Raw genomic sequence first — 15,054 nt, forward strand, 5'->3', positions numbered from 1 at the left:
CTGAGCCAGGGGAACTGTCCACTCGCTCCTCCACAGCGACCCCTCTCCTGCCCCCAGGATCCTGGAGAACAAAACATCACAGACCAACTGTCAATCGCAGTTGACTTCCCAGGCCCACCTGGGGGCTGATGGCTGTGTCTGGGCTGAGTGATTAGGGATCAAGCAAGGGGAGCCCTCAGCATCTTGCACCCAACTCACAAATCCAGGGAGGAGGCAAAATAAGCAGCTGGCATCTCAAATGAGTTTGGATGCCGTGCAGATGAGCTCTTGAGATCCAGAGTCCTCTGCTGGGGTCAGCTGCTCCACTAACGAGGAACGGAAAGGCTCATTAGATCCTGCACCCAGATTCCTGTCCCCTTGCAGTCTATTCTTGCCTGTTCCTAGCTTTAAGTGTCCTCTGAGTGATGGGGCTCCTACCGTTCTTTGGGGAGACTCCCCCCACACCCATCACTGCAGGGTTTAGGGGCAGTCTCCGCAGTCAGCCACTGTCAGCCCCCACAGGATCTCGCAGAGGACACACTGTTTGGGTTCATCTCTGGCAGCGCTGTAGATATGTCTTCATTGAGATATCAAGCGCTCTGTGACATGACTGAAGGGTTTTTTTTAGGGGTCTGTAAGGTTTAGGGCAGGTATTCCCAACCTTTCTGGGACCATTTCCACACACCCCTCCTGCTCAATATGGGAAGGGCAAGGTGGTCACAGCATCTCCACAGCCCCTGTCATGACCCCCAGCTGGAGAACCCCAGACTTAGGGGAAAGGCATTCAGAGCCTTTCACGTCTACGCTGCCACTTCAGATCCAGCCCAGTAGCGATCAGAACCCATTCCCATCTGATGCCCCCACCATGTGATACGAGTTTGCTGGGGCTCAGCCAAATTGCTAGTGGGACAGGTGCCCACAACACCCAAAAAGGCAGTCTATTTAGCACAAACCTGCTCCCAGTTTAGCAGTGTTGGCAGAGGGCATGGCGACCAAGTGAGCTCTCTTCCCTCTGAGATAGGGCAGCGGCACCTTGGTAGGGGGCACTGAATCGTGCCCTGCCAATGGCTGGGCTGCACCTGGTTTGTGGCTAAGAGGATTCACTTTCTATTGCTGGAACTCATTAGCTAGCTTTGCCCATAAGCAAACAAGCTGTGTTTAGCCAGCAGGAGGAAGTTGTAATTACAACTACCAGGAGGCCCCAGGTGGATTAAAAGTCCATGGAGCCTACATTGCATTGCTGCATGCTGCCCAGCTGTGGTTTCCATCTGTCACGGTGCGGTGGGGGGTGTCTGGCACACCCCCTGCCTGGTATTTAACAAACAGATTTTCTTTCCATGATGATCCAACACCCACCATTGTCCTGACAATTTCTAGGGCTACCCATAGAGAGGAACTGCTGTTCATCTTTGTGTCTGGGTTGCCGTTTTAGGTGATTTTATCACAAGTCTCATGATCTTTGGGGTTTGTCTTAAAGCGCCAGCTCCCAGAGTCGTGGGTTTACAGGAGAACTGCAGCTTTCGTTGAAAGAGAGTTTCTTGACCTTGTAGTTGTGGAGAAAAGCTTGAAAATGTGACCTGTATGCGGCCGAAAGGCTCAGACATGAGAAGGCAAAGGAAAAGAACCCAAAATGTATTATTTTTTTTAAAAAAAAATATTTTTAAGCCAATCTCATGATTTTCGAGGCCTGACTCGTGATTTTTGGATGCTTGGAGTTGACAAAGCTGTGTTCCCCCTGCTGGCACACGTGAATAAGCAGCCCTCCGTTTTCAGGAGCACCTGATGTTTCGCACGCTTGGTGCACACACAGGGCCGCCGGAATGCAGCCACCTCTGGGCTGGAGAGCACCAGGCCGAGTTGCACAGCAGAAAGGGGAGGAGTCTCAGTCCAGATGCATGGTCACGTCCACCCATGGCAGCTGTGCTGTAATATCCTGAGGCAACAACCAGGGCGAATAGCCTGTGCCCATCGCCATGGTAACCAGGTGCCTTGGCATGGAACTTGGGCCCATCACCATGGCAATAGAGGGCGGCCTCACAGCATGGCCTCGTGGCGCCTCAGAAGGTGGGATACGCATGTTGTCATGGTAACCAAGCGCCTCATGCCATCCTCACAGGTGGGATGGGCCCATCGCCACGGTAACCAAATGCCGCCCCATGCCCCCACCTGATGTCACAGCCACCCAGGTGGGTGGGATGGGCCTGTTGCTGTGGTAGCCAAGCCCCTCATGACATCATCCTCAGGCCCTGTCATGTCTGGGGAGGCCCCAGTGACCCCCTGAATGCAGCCACCTGCACAAGCCTGCCCTGTCTTCCCCCTCCAGGCCCCACACCCACCCCACAGCTGGGGATGAGGCCTCATGGGAGAGGTGCTGCCACACTCAAGATGGCACCTCCTCCCACGTTCAGGGGTGGCGGCCGCGGGGCTTTAGCAGTCGCCCTTGTATGCCACACTCAAGATGGCAGACACTAGGCGGCCCTCCCGATGTTGCCCTTATTGCCACACTCAACATGGCGTCCGCCCGCTCGTCGATCGGTTCGTGCCACGCCCAAGATGACGCCCGCGTTGGGCCGCTCCTCGTGTGCCACACGAAAAATGGCGGCCACCGGGCGGTAATGAGAAAAATTCCATACCCCCGGAAGTGGGGGGTGGTTTTCGAGACCACTTCCGGGGCGAGAGGTCACCCGGTGTTTTGCCCGCCCCGCCCCCTCCGGCAGGCATGTCCCCCGCCATGGCGACGGACGGGCCCGCGCTGGCCGAGCTGCTGCTGCAGCGGCTGGAGCGGGCCGGGGGCAGCGGCCTGGGCAGTCTGGAGGCGGCCGCGGCGCTGGGCCTGGAGCACCAGCAGCTGGTGGGGGCGGTGAAGAGCCTGCAGGCGCTGGGGGAGGTAGGGCCGGGGGTGGGGCAGTGGGAGGTGGGGGCTCCCCGGGGGAGGGGCAGTGGGGAGTGGGGGCCAGCAGGGGGAGGGGCAGTGGGGGATGGGGGTTCCCGGGGGATGGGCGTGGGGCAGTGGGGGCCAGCAGCGGCATGGGTGTGGGGCAGTGTGGGGCAGTGGGAGGTGCAGGCTCCCGGGGGAGGGGCAGTGGGGAGTGGGGGCCAGCAGGGGGATGGGCGTGGGGAGGTGGGGGCTCCCGGGGGAGGGGTGTGGGGGATGGGCGTGGGGCAGTGGGAGGTGGGGGTTCCCAGGGGAGGGGGCCTGCCGGGGGGGACGGGGGGACTGTTGAGCCTGAGGAGAGGTGAACAGATGGGCTGGAGGGAGCAGGGGGGAGGGGAGGCTCCTAGGGAAAAGGGAGTGGGGGTGTTGAGGGCCATGTTGAGGTGTCCTTCACGATAGCAGCTTCTCTCCCCCCCCCTTACAAAAGGACCCCTTCTGTATCTCTCTTTACCCCGATACCCCTTCCACGCACCCACTGCTTCTGAAATCCCTCCTTGATCCTGTCTCCCCAAACTATTCTCCTTGTCCCCTGTCCCACCCCTTTGTGCCCCCAGTCTTTCCCAGTATCTCTTTGATCCTTGCAGGAGCTCCCTGTGCTTCTCACCCTGCCCTTCTGGAGCAGCCATGGAATTGTGCCAGTCCCGGCCGGCCTGGAGTAGGCTGAGCTGTGGCAGTTGAAGTATCCATGGTATCCCTAAAATCACTCACTGTCTTTTTAATCTTGCTCTGTTGGTCTCAACGATGTCCGGTGGCAGCAAGTCCCACAGACTTTTCACTTGGTACATACATACATAACCTGTGGAACTCCCTGCTACAGGATGTTGAGATTGATGAGATTACTGGTTCTGTGGAAGAAGGTAAAGCAGTGGATGTATTGTATCTTGACTTTAGCAAAGCGTTTGACACGGTCTCCCACAGTATTCTTGTCAGCAAGTTAAAGAAGTATGGGCTGGATGAATGCACTATACGGTGGGTAGAAAGTTGGCTAGATTGTCGGGCTCAACGGGTAGTGATCAATGGCTCCATGTCTAGTTGGCAGCCGGTGTCAAGTGGAGTGCCCCAGGGGTCGGTCCTGGGGCCGGTTTTGTTCAATATCTTCATAAACGATCTGGAGGATGGTGTGGATTGCACTCTCAGCAAATTTGCGGATGATACTAAACTGGGAGGAGTGGTAGATACGCCGGAGGGCAGGGATAGGATACAGAGGGACCTAGACAAATTGGAGGATTGGGCCAAAAGAAATCTGATGAGGTTCAACAAGGATAAGTGCAGGGTCCTGCACTTAGGACGGAAGAACCCAATGCACCGCTACAGACTAGGGACCGAATGGCTAGGCAGCAGTTCTGCGGAAAAGGACCTAGGGGTGACAGTGGACGAGAAGCTGGATATGAGTCAGCAGTGTGCCTTTGTTGCCAAGAAGGCCAACGGCGTTTTGGGATGTATAAGTAGGGGCATAGCGAGCAGATCGAGGGACGTGATCGTCCCCCTCTATTCGACATTGGTGAGGCCTCATCTGGAGTACTGTGTCCAGTTTTGGGCCCCACACTACAAGAAAGATGTGGATAAATTGGAAAGAGTCCAGCGAAGGGCAACAAAAATGATTAGGGGTCTGGAACACATGACTTATGAGGAGAGGTTGAGGGAACTGGGATTGTTTAGTCTGCGGAAGAGAAGAATGAGGGGGGATTTGATAGCTGCTTTCAACTACCTGAGAGGTGGTTTCAGAGAGGATGGTTCTCGACTATTCTCAGTGGTGGAAGAGGACAGGACAAGGAGTAATGGTCTCAAGTTGCAGTGGGGGAGGTTTAGGTTGGATATTAGGAAAAACTTTTTCACTAGGAGGGTGGTGAAACACTGGAATGCGTTGCCTAGAGAGGTGGTGGAATCTCCTTCCTTAGAAGTTTTTAAGATCAGGCTTGACAAAGCCCTGGCTGGGATGATTTAATTGGGGAAGGGTCCTGCTTTTGAGCAGGGGGTTGGACTAGATGACCTACTGAGGTCCCTTCCAACCCTGATATTCTATGATTCTATGTTGCTGTGTTCAAGAGCTCATCAAGATTCAAAGCGGAATAGCAGAAATATCCTGAATGGTGATTGCTGATGCTAAAATAAGAGTCCCAGAAGGGATAAAAACACTTCATTCTGCCCAATCAATCTATGAGGGAATAGGAGGAGACCTTCATGAGGGAAAATTATTCCTCCCTGCCTGCGGTGTGGCTTTCATGCCTTCCTCTGAAGCACTTGGTACTGATCACTGTCAGAGACAGGATACTGCACTTAAATGGGCCTTGGGTCTGATCCAGTGTGATGGTCCCTGTATTTCACAGCCCCCCTGTGTGTTCCCCTCAGGTCATCGAGGCTGAACAGCGATCCTCTAAACGCTGGGAGCTGACGTCCGAGGGGAAGGAGATCATCCAGGAGGGAAGCCATGAGGCGCGTGTCTTTGACAGCATCCCTGCTGAAGGGCTGCCCCAGAGCAAGCTGATGGTGAGGCTGGCTTCCCATCCCTCACATCTTCAGTGTCTCATCTCCTGCCAGAACTTCGCTGTTCTTCTACATTCTGCAGCCTGGGAGTCAGGACTCCTGGGTTCACTTCCTGACTCTGGGAGGGGAGTGGGGCTGGGAGTCAGGAAGCCAGGGTCCCGTTGTAAAATTGGGATAACTCTGGCCTTCCCCATGAGGGTGGTTGTGTTGCTTGACCAAGTGCCTGTAAACATTTCTGAGCCCTGGGAGGGAGGGCAGAATATCCTGCTTGTCCCCCTTTCCCCTGCGGGTGTTTCTTTTCTTTTTTGCTCCGCCTGGATCTGAAATCTCCCTTGTCTCTTGTTGCAGAATCTGCCGAGTGGGAAAGTGGGGTTCAGCAAGGCCATGTCCAACAAGTGGGTGCGGCTGGACAAGAACGCGGATGGGGGTCCGCGCATCTTCCGGGCTGTGAGTGTTTTGTGGCGGGGCTTTCGTCAGAAGGGAGATTTCCAAGCTGGGCCCTCCTGGCCCCCGAATCCCCCTTTGAATCTCGCTGGGCCGAGCAGAGACCCTTTAGCTCTCGCAGGTCAGTCGGTGAGCACCGAGCGGGTGGTTGGACCCCTGAGGTGAAAGGCACTACGGAAATGAACAAGCTTATTCCACCCTCCACCATTAGGAATGGCACAGTGCTGTCACAGCTCGAGCTTACTGAGTCCCTGGCTTACTCTGGGCGAAGCTGCCTGGGGCACCTCAGGGGTGGGGGAATGCTCCCACACCCAGGGGGGTGCTCACTGCTGGTCTCCTGTCCCCCAGGTGGAGAGCGTGCAGGACTCTGTGCGGGAGAAGCTGCAGCTTGTGCAGCAGGGAGAGGCTGAGAGCCTGGAGGAAAAAGACAGGAACGAACTGAAGAAACGGAAACTCCTGACGGAAGTGTGAGTTGAGTGCCCCCCATCCCCTCCACCGGCTTGAATCCCTCTGCTGCTGCAGCACGGTCAGGAGTTAGGGATTCTCCCCAGCAGTAATGTGGGGTGCTGGGGCTCCCCTGTGCTCAGGAAGCAGGCATGGGTCTGATTGTACCTTTGGGGTGCACATTTTCCTCTCCCCACTAGAGGGCAGCAGCTGGTGGGTCCATTTCCCTGCTGCATCTGTGCAGTGTCCCCTGCTTCTGATCTTTCCTTTGGTGGTGGGGAAGCTCCCATGTCTAACAGCCTGCGCGTGCGTGCACACCCACCCCCACACCCCTACCTCCCTGCCCCTCCAGGCTGTACTGCTTAGCCAGCCTGGCTGCCGGGCACCCAGCCGGGCCGTCCAGTCCCGCTGAGGGTCGTCGGTGTCCTGGCTCGTGGACTGGTGCAGCCGGCTCAGACTACAGCTCCCAGCATGCATGGCTTGGGTGAAGACAGACTGGGCCATGCTGGGATTTGTCGTCTAGATGAGCTGTGCCGCCACTGTAAAGGCCAGTAGAAGTCCCAAGGGCCCGATGTGGTTTGTTAGGCAAATGGGCTGCCTGGTTCTGCTGTGCCCTTCTCCCAGTCCCAAGCCATGATCTTTGGCACTAGGCTTCCCACTGGGGTCACCTCTCTGCCTCCCTTCTTGTGTACAGGGTCATCAAGACCTACTGGATCCGGAAAGGCAGCGCCTTCTCCACCACGGTCACCAAGCAGGAGACGGACCTCACGCCAGAGATGATCGCCAGGTGAGGCGCATGCTGCCTCCGGCAGAGTCTGCATCCTTGCTCTCCGCCCTGCGCTAGGACCATGGGGGAGCCGCAGCCGCGCACATGTAAATGTGGCTCTTCGGAATCCCTCTGCAAACGGCCAAGGCCTGCCTGCCTGTGGACGCCCCTGCCCCCTGTCAGGGCTCTGTGGTTTCTGCGATGGCAGATGGGGGCACCCCCAGCGTGCGCGTATGCTATTTAAAAGGCCACGAACGAGGCTGTAAGAACATCGTGAGCTGTGGTTTTGTTGCAGAAACTTGGGCCGGTGGGGGGTTATGGCTTCCGCACATGTGAGTGGTGTGGCCCCGCGTGCCAGGTTTGGCCCAGCCTCCCCTTCAGGCCAGATTTGAGTGGCATTTTGTCCTGGCATGTGGGGTCACTACACCACTCAAAAAAATGCTTTTCTATGGTTTTGGGTGGGGGGGGTTAAACGTGGGGTTTTATGGTGCTGGAACCGACCTCACCAAAACTGCAACGTTAACAACCACGACCACAACTTTTGAACTAAAACCTCTCGGCTTCCTTACAGCCTTCGCTCTTACCCAATGTCTAGACCCTAGAGTCGCTCCTGGGTGGACAGGGGGCTGGAGGTGAGGGGATACTAGTGTCCTCTGAGCAGCTTGGAGTGCCGGTACTACAGGGCCCATGGGGCGGGTATCCCAATGAATAGGCAGCCATGGGTCAGCTGAGCAGGTGGGTGTGGGGGGTACAGAATGTGTGGGCATCTTCCCCAGTGCCTCAGGCAGAGCTTGTTTCCCCACTTGACGAGGTGGGTGGGGCTGGGGGCTGTTGGCTCAGGAAGCAGCTGGAGTTGCTCTGTGCTTGCTGACTGGTCATGAAGGGGTTGGGAGTGTGAAACGGATGACACCCGATTCTCCAGGCATCAGCTGGGACGGTAGGCCTCCTTCCTGCCTCGGCAGCTCCCACTTTACCTGCTTCCAGCTATGGCTGAAATGTCGACCCAGCCCCGATCTCTGGGCTCCAAGTGCCAGGTTTTCCTCCACGTTCACTGTGGGTTCATATCCCCCCTGGGGTCCCCTCCCCCCACCGGTAGATGTGTAAAGCCCATGTGGCTCAGCCTCGTGGGTCTTTCAGACGAGCCCTGCCCACTCTGCAGGGACAGTGACAGGCTTGTGGCCTGGGTCCTCTTGTCCCCACTGTTACGTACTGGCTGGCTGTTGCCCTCCACCCCAGAGGTGGCTGCATTTCAGTGGCACCATGGACTATAGGTGGGTGGAAGGTGCTGTACAAAGCCTGTTACTCGCTCAGTCAGTTCCACAGGGCTCGCCCCCTGTGACCTTTCCCCACCCTTCGTCCACAGCGGCTCGTGGCGTGACCTGAAGTTCAAGGCGTACAACTTCGAGGCGCTGGGGATCATGCCTGAGAGCGGGCACCTCCACCCGCTGCTCAAGGTCCGCACCCAGTTCAGACAGATCTTCCTCGAGATGGGGTGAGTAGCCACATGTGCCCCTGCAGTCTCTACCCTGGCGGTTGGCGGGGGCATCTGCCCGGGGGGCTGCGGTACAGAATGCAGACCATGTCCTGCAGTGGCGAGTACCGGCTGGGGTCTGCACAGCTGCTGCCAGCCCTCTTGTTTGGGAGGGGAAGGGAGACAGAGAGCACCCTAGGTTCCAGCCAGCCCGGCCCAAGGTTCTGGGATGGGACTGTTCCCTTCAGCATGATCTCCAGTGTTGGGAGCCAGGACTCCTGGGTTCTCTCCATGGTTCAGGGAGGGGAGGAGATGTAGGGGCTAGAGTGGGGGAGTTGGGAGTCCTGGCTCAGCTGTTCCTTTGCTGTGTAGCTTTGGGCAAGTCACTCCCCTCTCTGTGCCCAGTGGGGCTACCCGGTGCCGTCCCCCAGGGGGATGGGTGTGTGTGGAAGCTGCTCTGGGCTCCTCTTGTGACCTCTCCTCTCACCATCCAGAGGCCTTGTGCCCCTGCCCATGTGGATGGCAGTGCCCGCACAGTGCCAGGATTGCCCTGCGCTCTCTGGAACGGGGGTGCTCACTGGTCCCGTGTCTCGCTCAGTTTCACAGAAATGCCCACCAATAACTTCATCGAGAGCTCCTTCTGGAACTTCGATGCCCTCTTCCAGCCACAGCAGCACCCGGCCCGCGATCAGCACGACACCTTCTTCCTGCAGGGTCAGTCATCCGCGAGCCCCTGCTGCCAGCAGGCCTATCTGCTGCTGTGGGGAGCACAGCAAAGAGTGGGCCTTTCCCCTCTAGGGGGCGCCGCCTGCGCCCCAGGGCTGGCTCAGGGCGCGGGAATGGCTTCTGTGTGAGCTTGCAGGGTGTCCACCAGTCCCTACCTGGCCAGGTCTCCTTATCTCAATGGTGCTGGCAGAGGTGCTGTGGGGAGTGACCAGAGTCCCAACCCCCCGCTGGGCTGGGGCGCAGTGAGGGGTGGGTTGCTCACCCAGGCCTGTGGCTAAATGGGGGGCATCAGGCTGGGGGGGTGCAGCATCTTCTATGCACATTAGCCCCACTTGTCACCCCTGCTGCCCCTCTGGCTCCCCGCTGCTCCTTGGGCCCCCTCCCAGACCATTTAGCATCCCCGGGTTCCTGGTGGGTCAGGGGGAGTCACTCCAGCCCCCTTTGCACCCCCTGGATTCCCCCAGATCCTGCCAAAGCCACGGATTTCCCCATGGACTATCTGAAGAGAGTGAAGAAGATCCACTCGCAAGGAGGCTACGGTTCCCAGGGGTGAGTGTCCCCAGCTGTCGAGCTGGGCTTGGAGCCCAGAGGAACAGGCTGATCTCGGGGTGGGGGTGGGAAATAGGACATGGGGCCTTTCCCCACTTGGGGGCGCTAGCTCTGATCTGGACCGGGGGCTGGCTGGTTCAGGGTGGTGGGGAATGGGGACACGGGGCCTTTCCCCTGTAGAGGGCACTGGCTCCAAACCGGCCCCAGGGGTGTGGGGGACTGGCTGGCTCAGAGTGGCGGGGAAGGGGACACGAGGCCTTTCTTCCCTAGGGGACGCTGGCTCTGATCCAGCCCAGGCTGGGAGGGCTGCCTGGCTTGTGGGGGGGCAGGGAATGGGATTTGGGGCCCCTCCACTCTAGGCTGCTCCTTTGGTCTGGGGCAGCTCCCGTCCCCCATTGCTGCTTGGGGAACCTGCCTGTTCCGGGGGCACCGCTTAACCCTTTGGCACCTGGACTGGGGGGGACTTTGGGGGGTGTGGGGGGGATGTTCCACCCTCCCCTTCCCCCAGCGATTTGCCCGCAGCAGCCTGGTGCCATGGGGAGCTCTCCCCGCCCATCCGGGGATTGCTCTGCTGCGCTCCTGCCCCACCCCCATGCCCAGCGTGTGTCGGATCTCACACCTCCGTACCCCCCCCCCGCCCCCCCCCCCCAGGTACAAATACGACTGGACGCTGGAGGAGGCGCGGAAGAACATCCTGCGGACGCACACCACGGCTGTCAGCGCCCGCATGCTCTACCGGCTGGCCCAGCAGGTAGGAGGTGCCACGCCCCCCCCCCCCCCCCAGCTGTGCTCCCCCCCCCCCCCCCCACAACTCTGAGCCCTGGCTGCAGCTGCCCCTCAGCCAGACCCAGGGCCCCACCCTGACTGTGTGTGTGTGGGGAAGGGGAATGGGAGATGCCGGGGCGCAGGAGGAGCTGGGGGGCAGGGCTCTGCTGCCCCCAGTGGCTGGGGCTCAAGGGGCTGGGGGTGAATCTGGCCTGGGGCTGGGATCCCATGCTGCAGTGGCCTGGTGGGTGGAGTCCAGGGGATGGGCTGGGGCTATGATTGACACCTCTCTTCCCTGCCCCCCCCCAGGAGAAGTTCACCCCAGCCAAGTATTTCTCCATTGACCGGGTCTTCCGGAACGAGACACTGGACGCCACCCACCTGGCCGAGTTCCACCAGATCGAGGGGGTGGTGGCCGACTACGGGCTGACGCTGGGGGACCTCATGGGCACCCTCAGGGAGTTCTTCACCAAGCTGGGTATGTGCCAGCTGCCCGCCGACAGGGACAGACAGCGCCATGTGCGGAAGAGCGGGAAAGCCGACCTCTGCGAGGAGCTGGCAGGATGGGGGAAGCCGGGATGGAGGTCCCTGATAGGGGAGGATTTGGGGCGCTCAGCGGTATCTGCTGCCAGCGAACACCCTGGACAAAGCCCAATCCAGGGCTGAGCTTCTGCCACCAGCAGGCTCCAGAGGAGGGTCCTAGCAGGAAGGGGCGGGGGCCAGGCAGGGTGGGGGTGCAGGAGAGGACACAGGGTCTGGCAGGCTATGGGGTGGGTTCAGGATGGAGGGCCAGGCAGGGTGTGGGGTGCAGGAGGGGACATGGGTCTGGTAGGATGTGCAGGGAGGAGGGGGCCTGGCGGTCCATGGGGTGGCTGCAGGGGGCCTAGCAGGGCCGCATGCTCTCACTGGCCTGTGTCTCGGCAGGGATCAGCCAGCTGCGTTTCAAGCCGGCCTACAACCCCTACACGGAGCCCAGCATGGAGGTGTTCAGCTACCACCAAGGTGAGGGGGCGCCAGCCCCTCGCAGCCAGATCAGCCCCTTCTCCCCTGAGCAGCACACGCTGGGCCTGCCGGCTGCGGGGGGGCAGGGCAGGGCAGCTTCAGGGTCTCGGATGAGGGAGTTGCAGGTTGGGGTGGCATGTGCCCCCCAGCCAGGATTAGCTGTGGTGCCCGCTGCAGCGTCTCCCAGCCCCCCGGAAATCAAGGTGCTCCCTGATCCTGAGCCAGCACTGGGCGGCGAAAGACCTGAAGTCAGGCCCTGGGGTCAGTAGAGGGGGTCCCCTTCCCCCTGGCAGGCTGGCACTGCGGGGCTCCTGCTCTCCAGTCATGCCCTGCACATCCATGCCTGGCCGAGCAGCAGCAGCCAGGCCAGGGACCTGCTGGGTCCAGCCCAGGGATCCCCAAGCTCACAACACCCCCATCCAATCCCACAGGGACAAAGGGGTCAGGGTTTGGGGTGGGGGCTGGCCCGGCAGTCCTGGCCCCATGGCAGGGCCTTGGATCCCACTCAGAACAGAACCGTCTGCTCCAGTCGCTTCTCTAGATGCCCGGAAGCGTCTCTCCCCCGGCTCCCTAGCCCTGCTTAGGGGTGCCCGACCGAGACTAACCGAGCTGCCATCTCCCTTCCCGTTGCAGGGCTCCAGAAGTGGGTGGAGGTGGGTAATTCGGGGATCTTCCGCCCAGAGATGCTGCTGCCGATGGGCCTGCCGGAGGGCGTGTCGGTCATCGCCTGGGGCCTCTCTCTGGAGCGGTGAGGAGGATGCTGTGGGAGGGGGTGGGCACACAGGCTCACAGGGGGTGGGCTCACAGGCGGCCTTGAGGGTGCCAGTGGAGGCAGTCAGGGCCCCTTACAGCTCCTGCTAATGTGGGGGGCCATAGGGCTGGCCATGCTGGGAAGGGGATGGAGACGCCCAGCGTGTGCCATGGCTGTAGGGCAGCTCCCAACTCCTCTTCCTGTGCCTGCCTGACACCCGGCACTGCCCGTAGATGGTAACGACTTGTGCTAATCCCCATGTAATCCTGCGCCTGTGGGAGGGGGTGTCTGCACAGCCCGGGCAGAGCTCTGGGGACCAGCACCCCTCTCAGCCGGGGTGACTCAGAGCCAGGGGGTTTCCAGCCAGCAACAGCCATGCTCTCTGGGTCTGGATTGAGGGGCACTGGCAGAGCTATGGGGCGGGAGCCCAGGGCTGGGCTAGCAGGGGGCTGCGGGTCGGGACTGAGGGGCACCGGCAGAGTTTGGGCAAGGGGTTGGCGACGTGGGGTTGGCGACGTGCTTGCCCTGTGCCCTCTGTTGCCCAGTGGAGGGTCCGTTACGGGTGGGTCAGCAGCAGGGCCGCACTCCCCTAACACCCGCCTTCTCCTCCAGCCCCACCATGATCAAATACGGCATCAACAACATCCGGGAGCTGGTTGGGCACAAGGTGAACCTGCAGATGGTGTACGACGGCCCGCTCTGCCGCCTCGACGCGTAGGGTCCTGCCGCTGGGCCAGCCCCGTATTTATTAGTGCCCTCTCCAGGGGGCTCCCCTCCCCCTCTGCAGCTGGGCTCGGGCTGCCCCGCTTCCTGGGCAGAGGGCTGGCAGGGCGCCCTTGGCCCCCTTCCGTCCAGCCCCCTGCTCTGCCCTCCCCGCTGGGGGACACGGCAGAGCTGCCCAGGCCAGTGCCGGCACCTGCAGCCTGTTGCGCCTCAATAAAGGGCTAGTGTCTGGGCTGGAGACTCTGCTCTGTTTGGAATGGGGAGGGGGTGGGGCGCACTCCTGGTGGGCTTTGGGGGGGGGGGAGGACTCCTGGGTCCTGTTCCAGGCTTGGGGGCGTGGTGGGGGTGGGAGTCATGACTATAGGTTCTTCCCCCAGCTGTGGGTGGGCAGTGGGGTGTAAAGGCTAGTGCAGAGACCTGGGTTCTCTCCCTCCCAGCCCTGTTTGTATGTGGGGTGACTGCACCCCATATGATGGGGGCGGGGCCTGCACCACAGCTGCGAAGAGAGGGGCAGCATGTTGGGGAGTGATTTCCTGACCCCCACCATCTGCTCGGGGTGTGTGCTGGGGGCTTTGTTCAAAGGGGGGTGGGGGCAGCACTGAGCCTGTGGCCCCAGGGCACAGAGCTGGGGGGAGCCTCATGGCCCCTTCCTCTGCAGGGCTGGATGGGGGGGAATGGGAGTGAAATCTCCACCTCAGCCCTGGGGCTGGGAGTGAGGGGGGCTGCGTGTTAGGAGTGAGGGGGGCTGATCTTGGGGCTCTTTCAAGAGCCCCCTCTGGCACGTGGGGCTCGGGGCTCTGTGAACCAACGACCGGAGCCAGGGGAATTTTCTGAGTCCATATTTTATTTAACAAACCGATCCCAGTCCCTTGTGCTGCCAGAGCCCTGGGGGGTCCCTCCTCCACAGGCACCTCGGGGCAGGGGCCGTGTCCAGAGCGAAGTGTTCCCTGTCCCTGTGGTGCAGCGGGGCTTCTGGCTGGGGCGGAGCACCCCTTCCAGCTGGGGGAAATGGCCCCCACTGTGACCCCCAGTCAGAGCAGCCCGTAGGCAGTAACTGCCCTTCCCTTCTCCAGGCCTCGGCTCGCTCAGCCCCCCAGCACAGACCCGCCCTCCTCGGTCCAGGCACTGTTGGCGCAGCCAGCCTCCTGGGGGGTTACAGCTGCAGGGCCAGGAGGAATCTCTGCTGGTGCGGGGGCTCGCTAGCCACTAGAGCTCCCCCCGTCACAGGGACCCCAGCCGGGATGCTGGCGTCGGGTGAAGGACGCGAAGTGACAGGGACGGGAGGGAACGGCAGTCCCCCCGATGTCTGCGGTGGGGGTCTTGCCTGCCCTCGGGCACCATCCGTCCCGGCTGGGGCTCTGGGCTGTGCGGTGTGTTGGGCTGGTGGCCGGCACAGCCTGCTGGTGGTCTCTGGGTGCGCCCGCCGGCTCAGCCCCTCCTGTCCATGGCTGGGTGGGGCCTGCCCTACGTGGGCTGGGCCGCCCCCTGTAGCATGATGTGCACCTCGCCGGGGCTGTGGGGCTCGGCTATGGGGGGCTGCGCACGGTAGAACCCTGAGGGGGGTGCGGGTGCGGTGTCCGAGTCGTTCTCCTTGTTGGGCGCATCAGGCTGTGGCCCCAGCAGCCAATCTGGGGGGAGATGGGACAGCAGTGAGCGGGGGGACGTCGCCCTGACCCCCAGCTGCACCCCGTGTCATGACCCTCAACCATGCACTCTGAGCCTCTCAGGTGCTCTTGGTCTACATCTCTGTGGGGAAACTGAGGCACAGAAGCGACTGACCTGAGGTCACTCAAAGCTGGGAACAGAGGCGAGGAATTCTGACCCCACCCTGCTCCTATTTAGGACTCTTGGGTTCTAGCCTGGCTCTGGGAGGGGAGTGGGGTCTAGTGGTTAGAGCAGGGGCTTAGGTGCCCAGTTCTCCAAGTGTCTTCTCCTTCCCCTCTCTGGGGGCAGCTTGGATGGTTCTGAGCCTGTTGGGGGTTCCCCTGGGTCACAGCCAGGCAGGGTCCCCATCC

The 15,054-nt window shown here is 60.7% G+C and overlaps 1 protein-coding gene across 2 annotated transcripts; it reads left to right on the forward strand.

Annotated features, from left to right (window-relative positions):
* The first annotated feature begins 2,653 nt into the window (after positions 1-2,653).
* On the forward strand, positions 2,654-13,272 carry FARSA (phenylalanyl-tRNA synthetase subunit alpha). 2 transcript variants are annotated; one of them, XM_073318675.1, is made up of 13 exons: positions 2,654-2,866; positions 5,264-5,401; positions 5,747-5,845; positions 6,191-6,309; positions 6,981-7,073; positions 8,416-8,544; positions 9,122-9,237; positions 9,714-9,798; positions 10,450-10,549; positions 10,873-11,041; positions 11,488-11,565; positions 12,199-12,313; positions 12,929-13,272. In XM_073318675.1, exons 1-13 carry the CDS (start codon positions 2,699-2,701, stop codon positions 13,032-13,034), a joined length of 1,515 nt encoding a protein of 504 aa, XP_073174776.1. In that variant the 5' UTR covers positions 2,654-2,698; the 3' UTR covers positions 13,035-13,272. The 2 variants fall into 2 exon arrangements, with proteins under 2 accessions (XP_073174776.1, XP_073174777.1); XM_073318676.1 differs by having other exon boundaries at positions 2,654-2,830.
* Positions 13,273-15,054: the final 1,782 nt, after the last annotated feature.

Source organism: Lepidochelys kempii, chromosome 20 (genome assembly GCF_965140265.1).
Source record: "Lepidochelys kempii isolate rLepKem1 chromosome 20, rLepKem1.hap2, whole genome shotgun sequence".
In the NCBI taxonomy this organism is placed as follows: Eukaryota; Metazoa; Chordata; order Testudines; family Cheloniidae; genus Lepidochelys; species Lepidochelys kempii.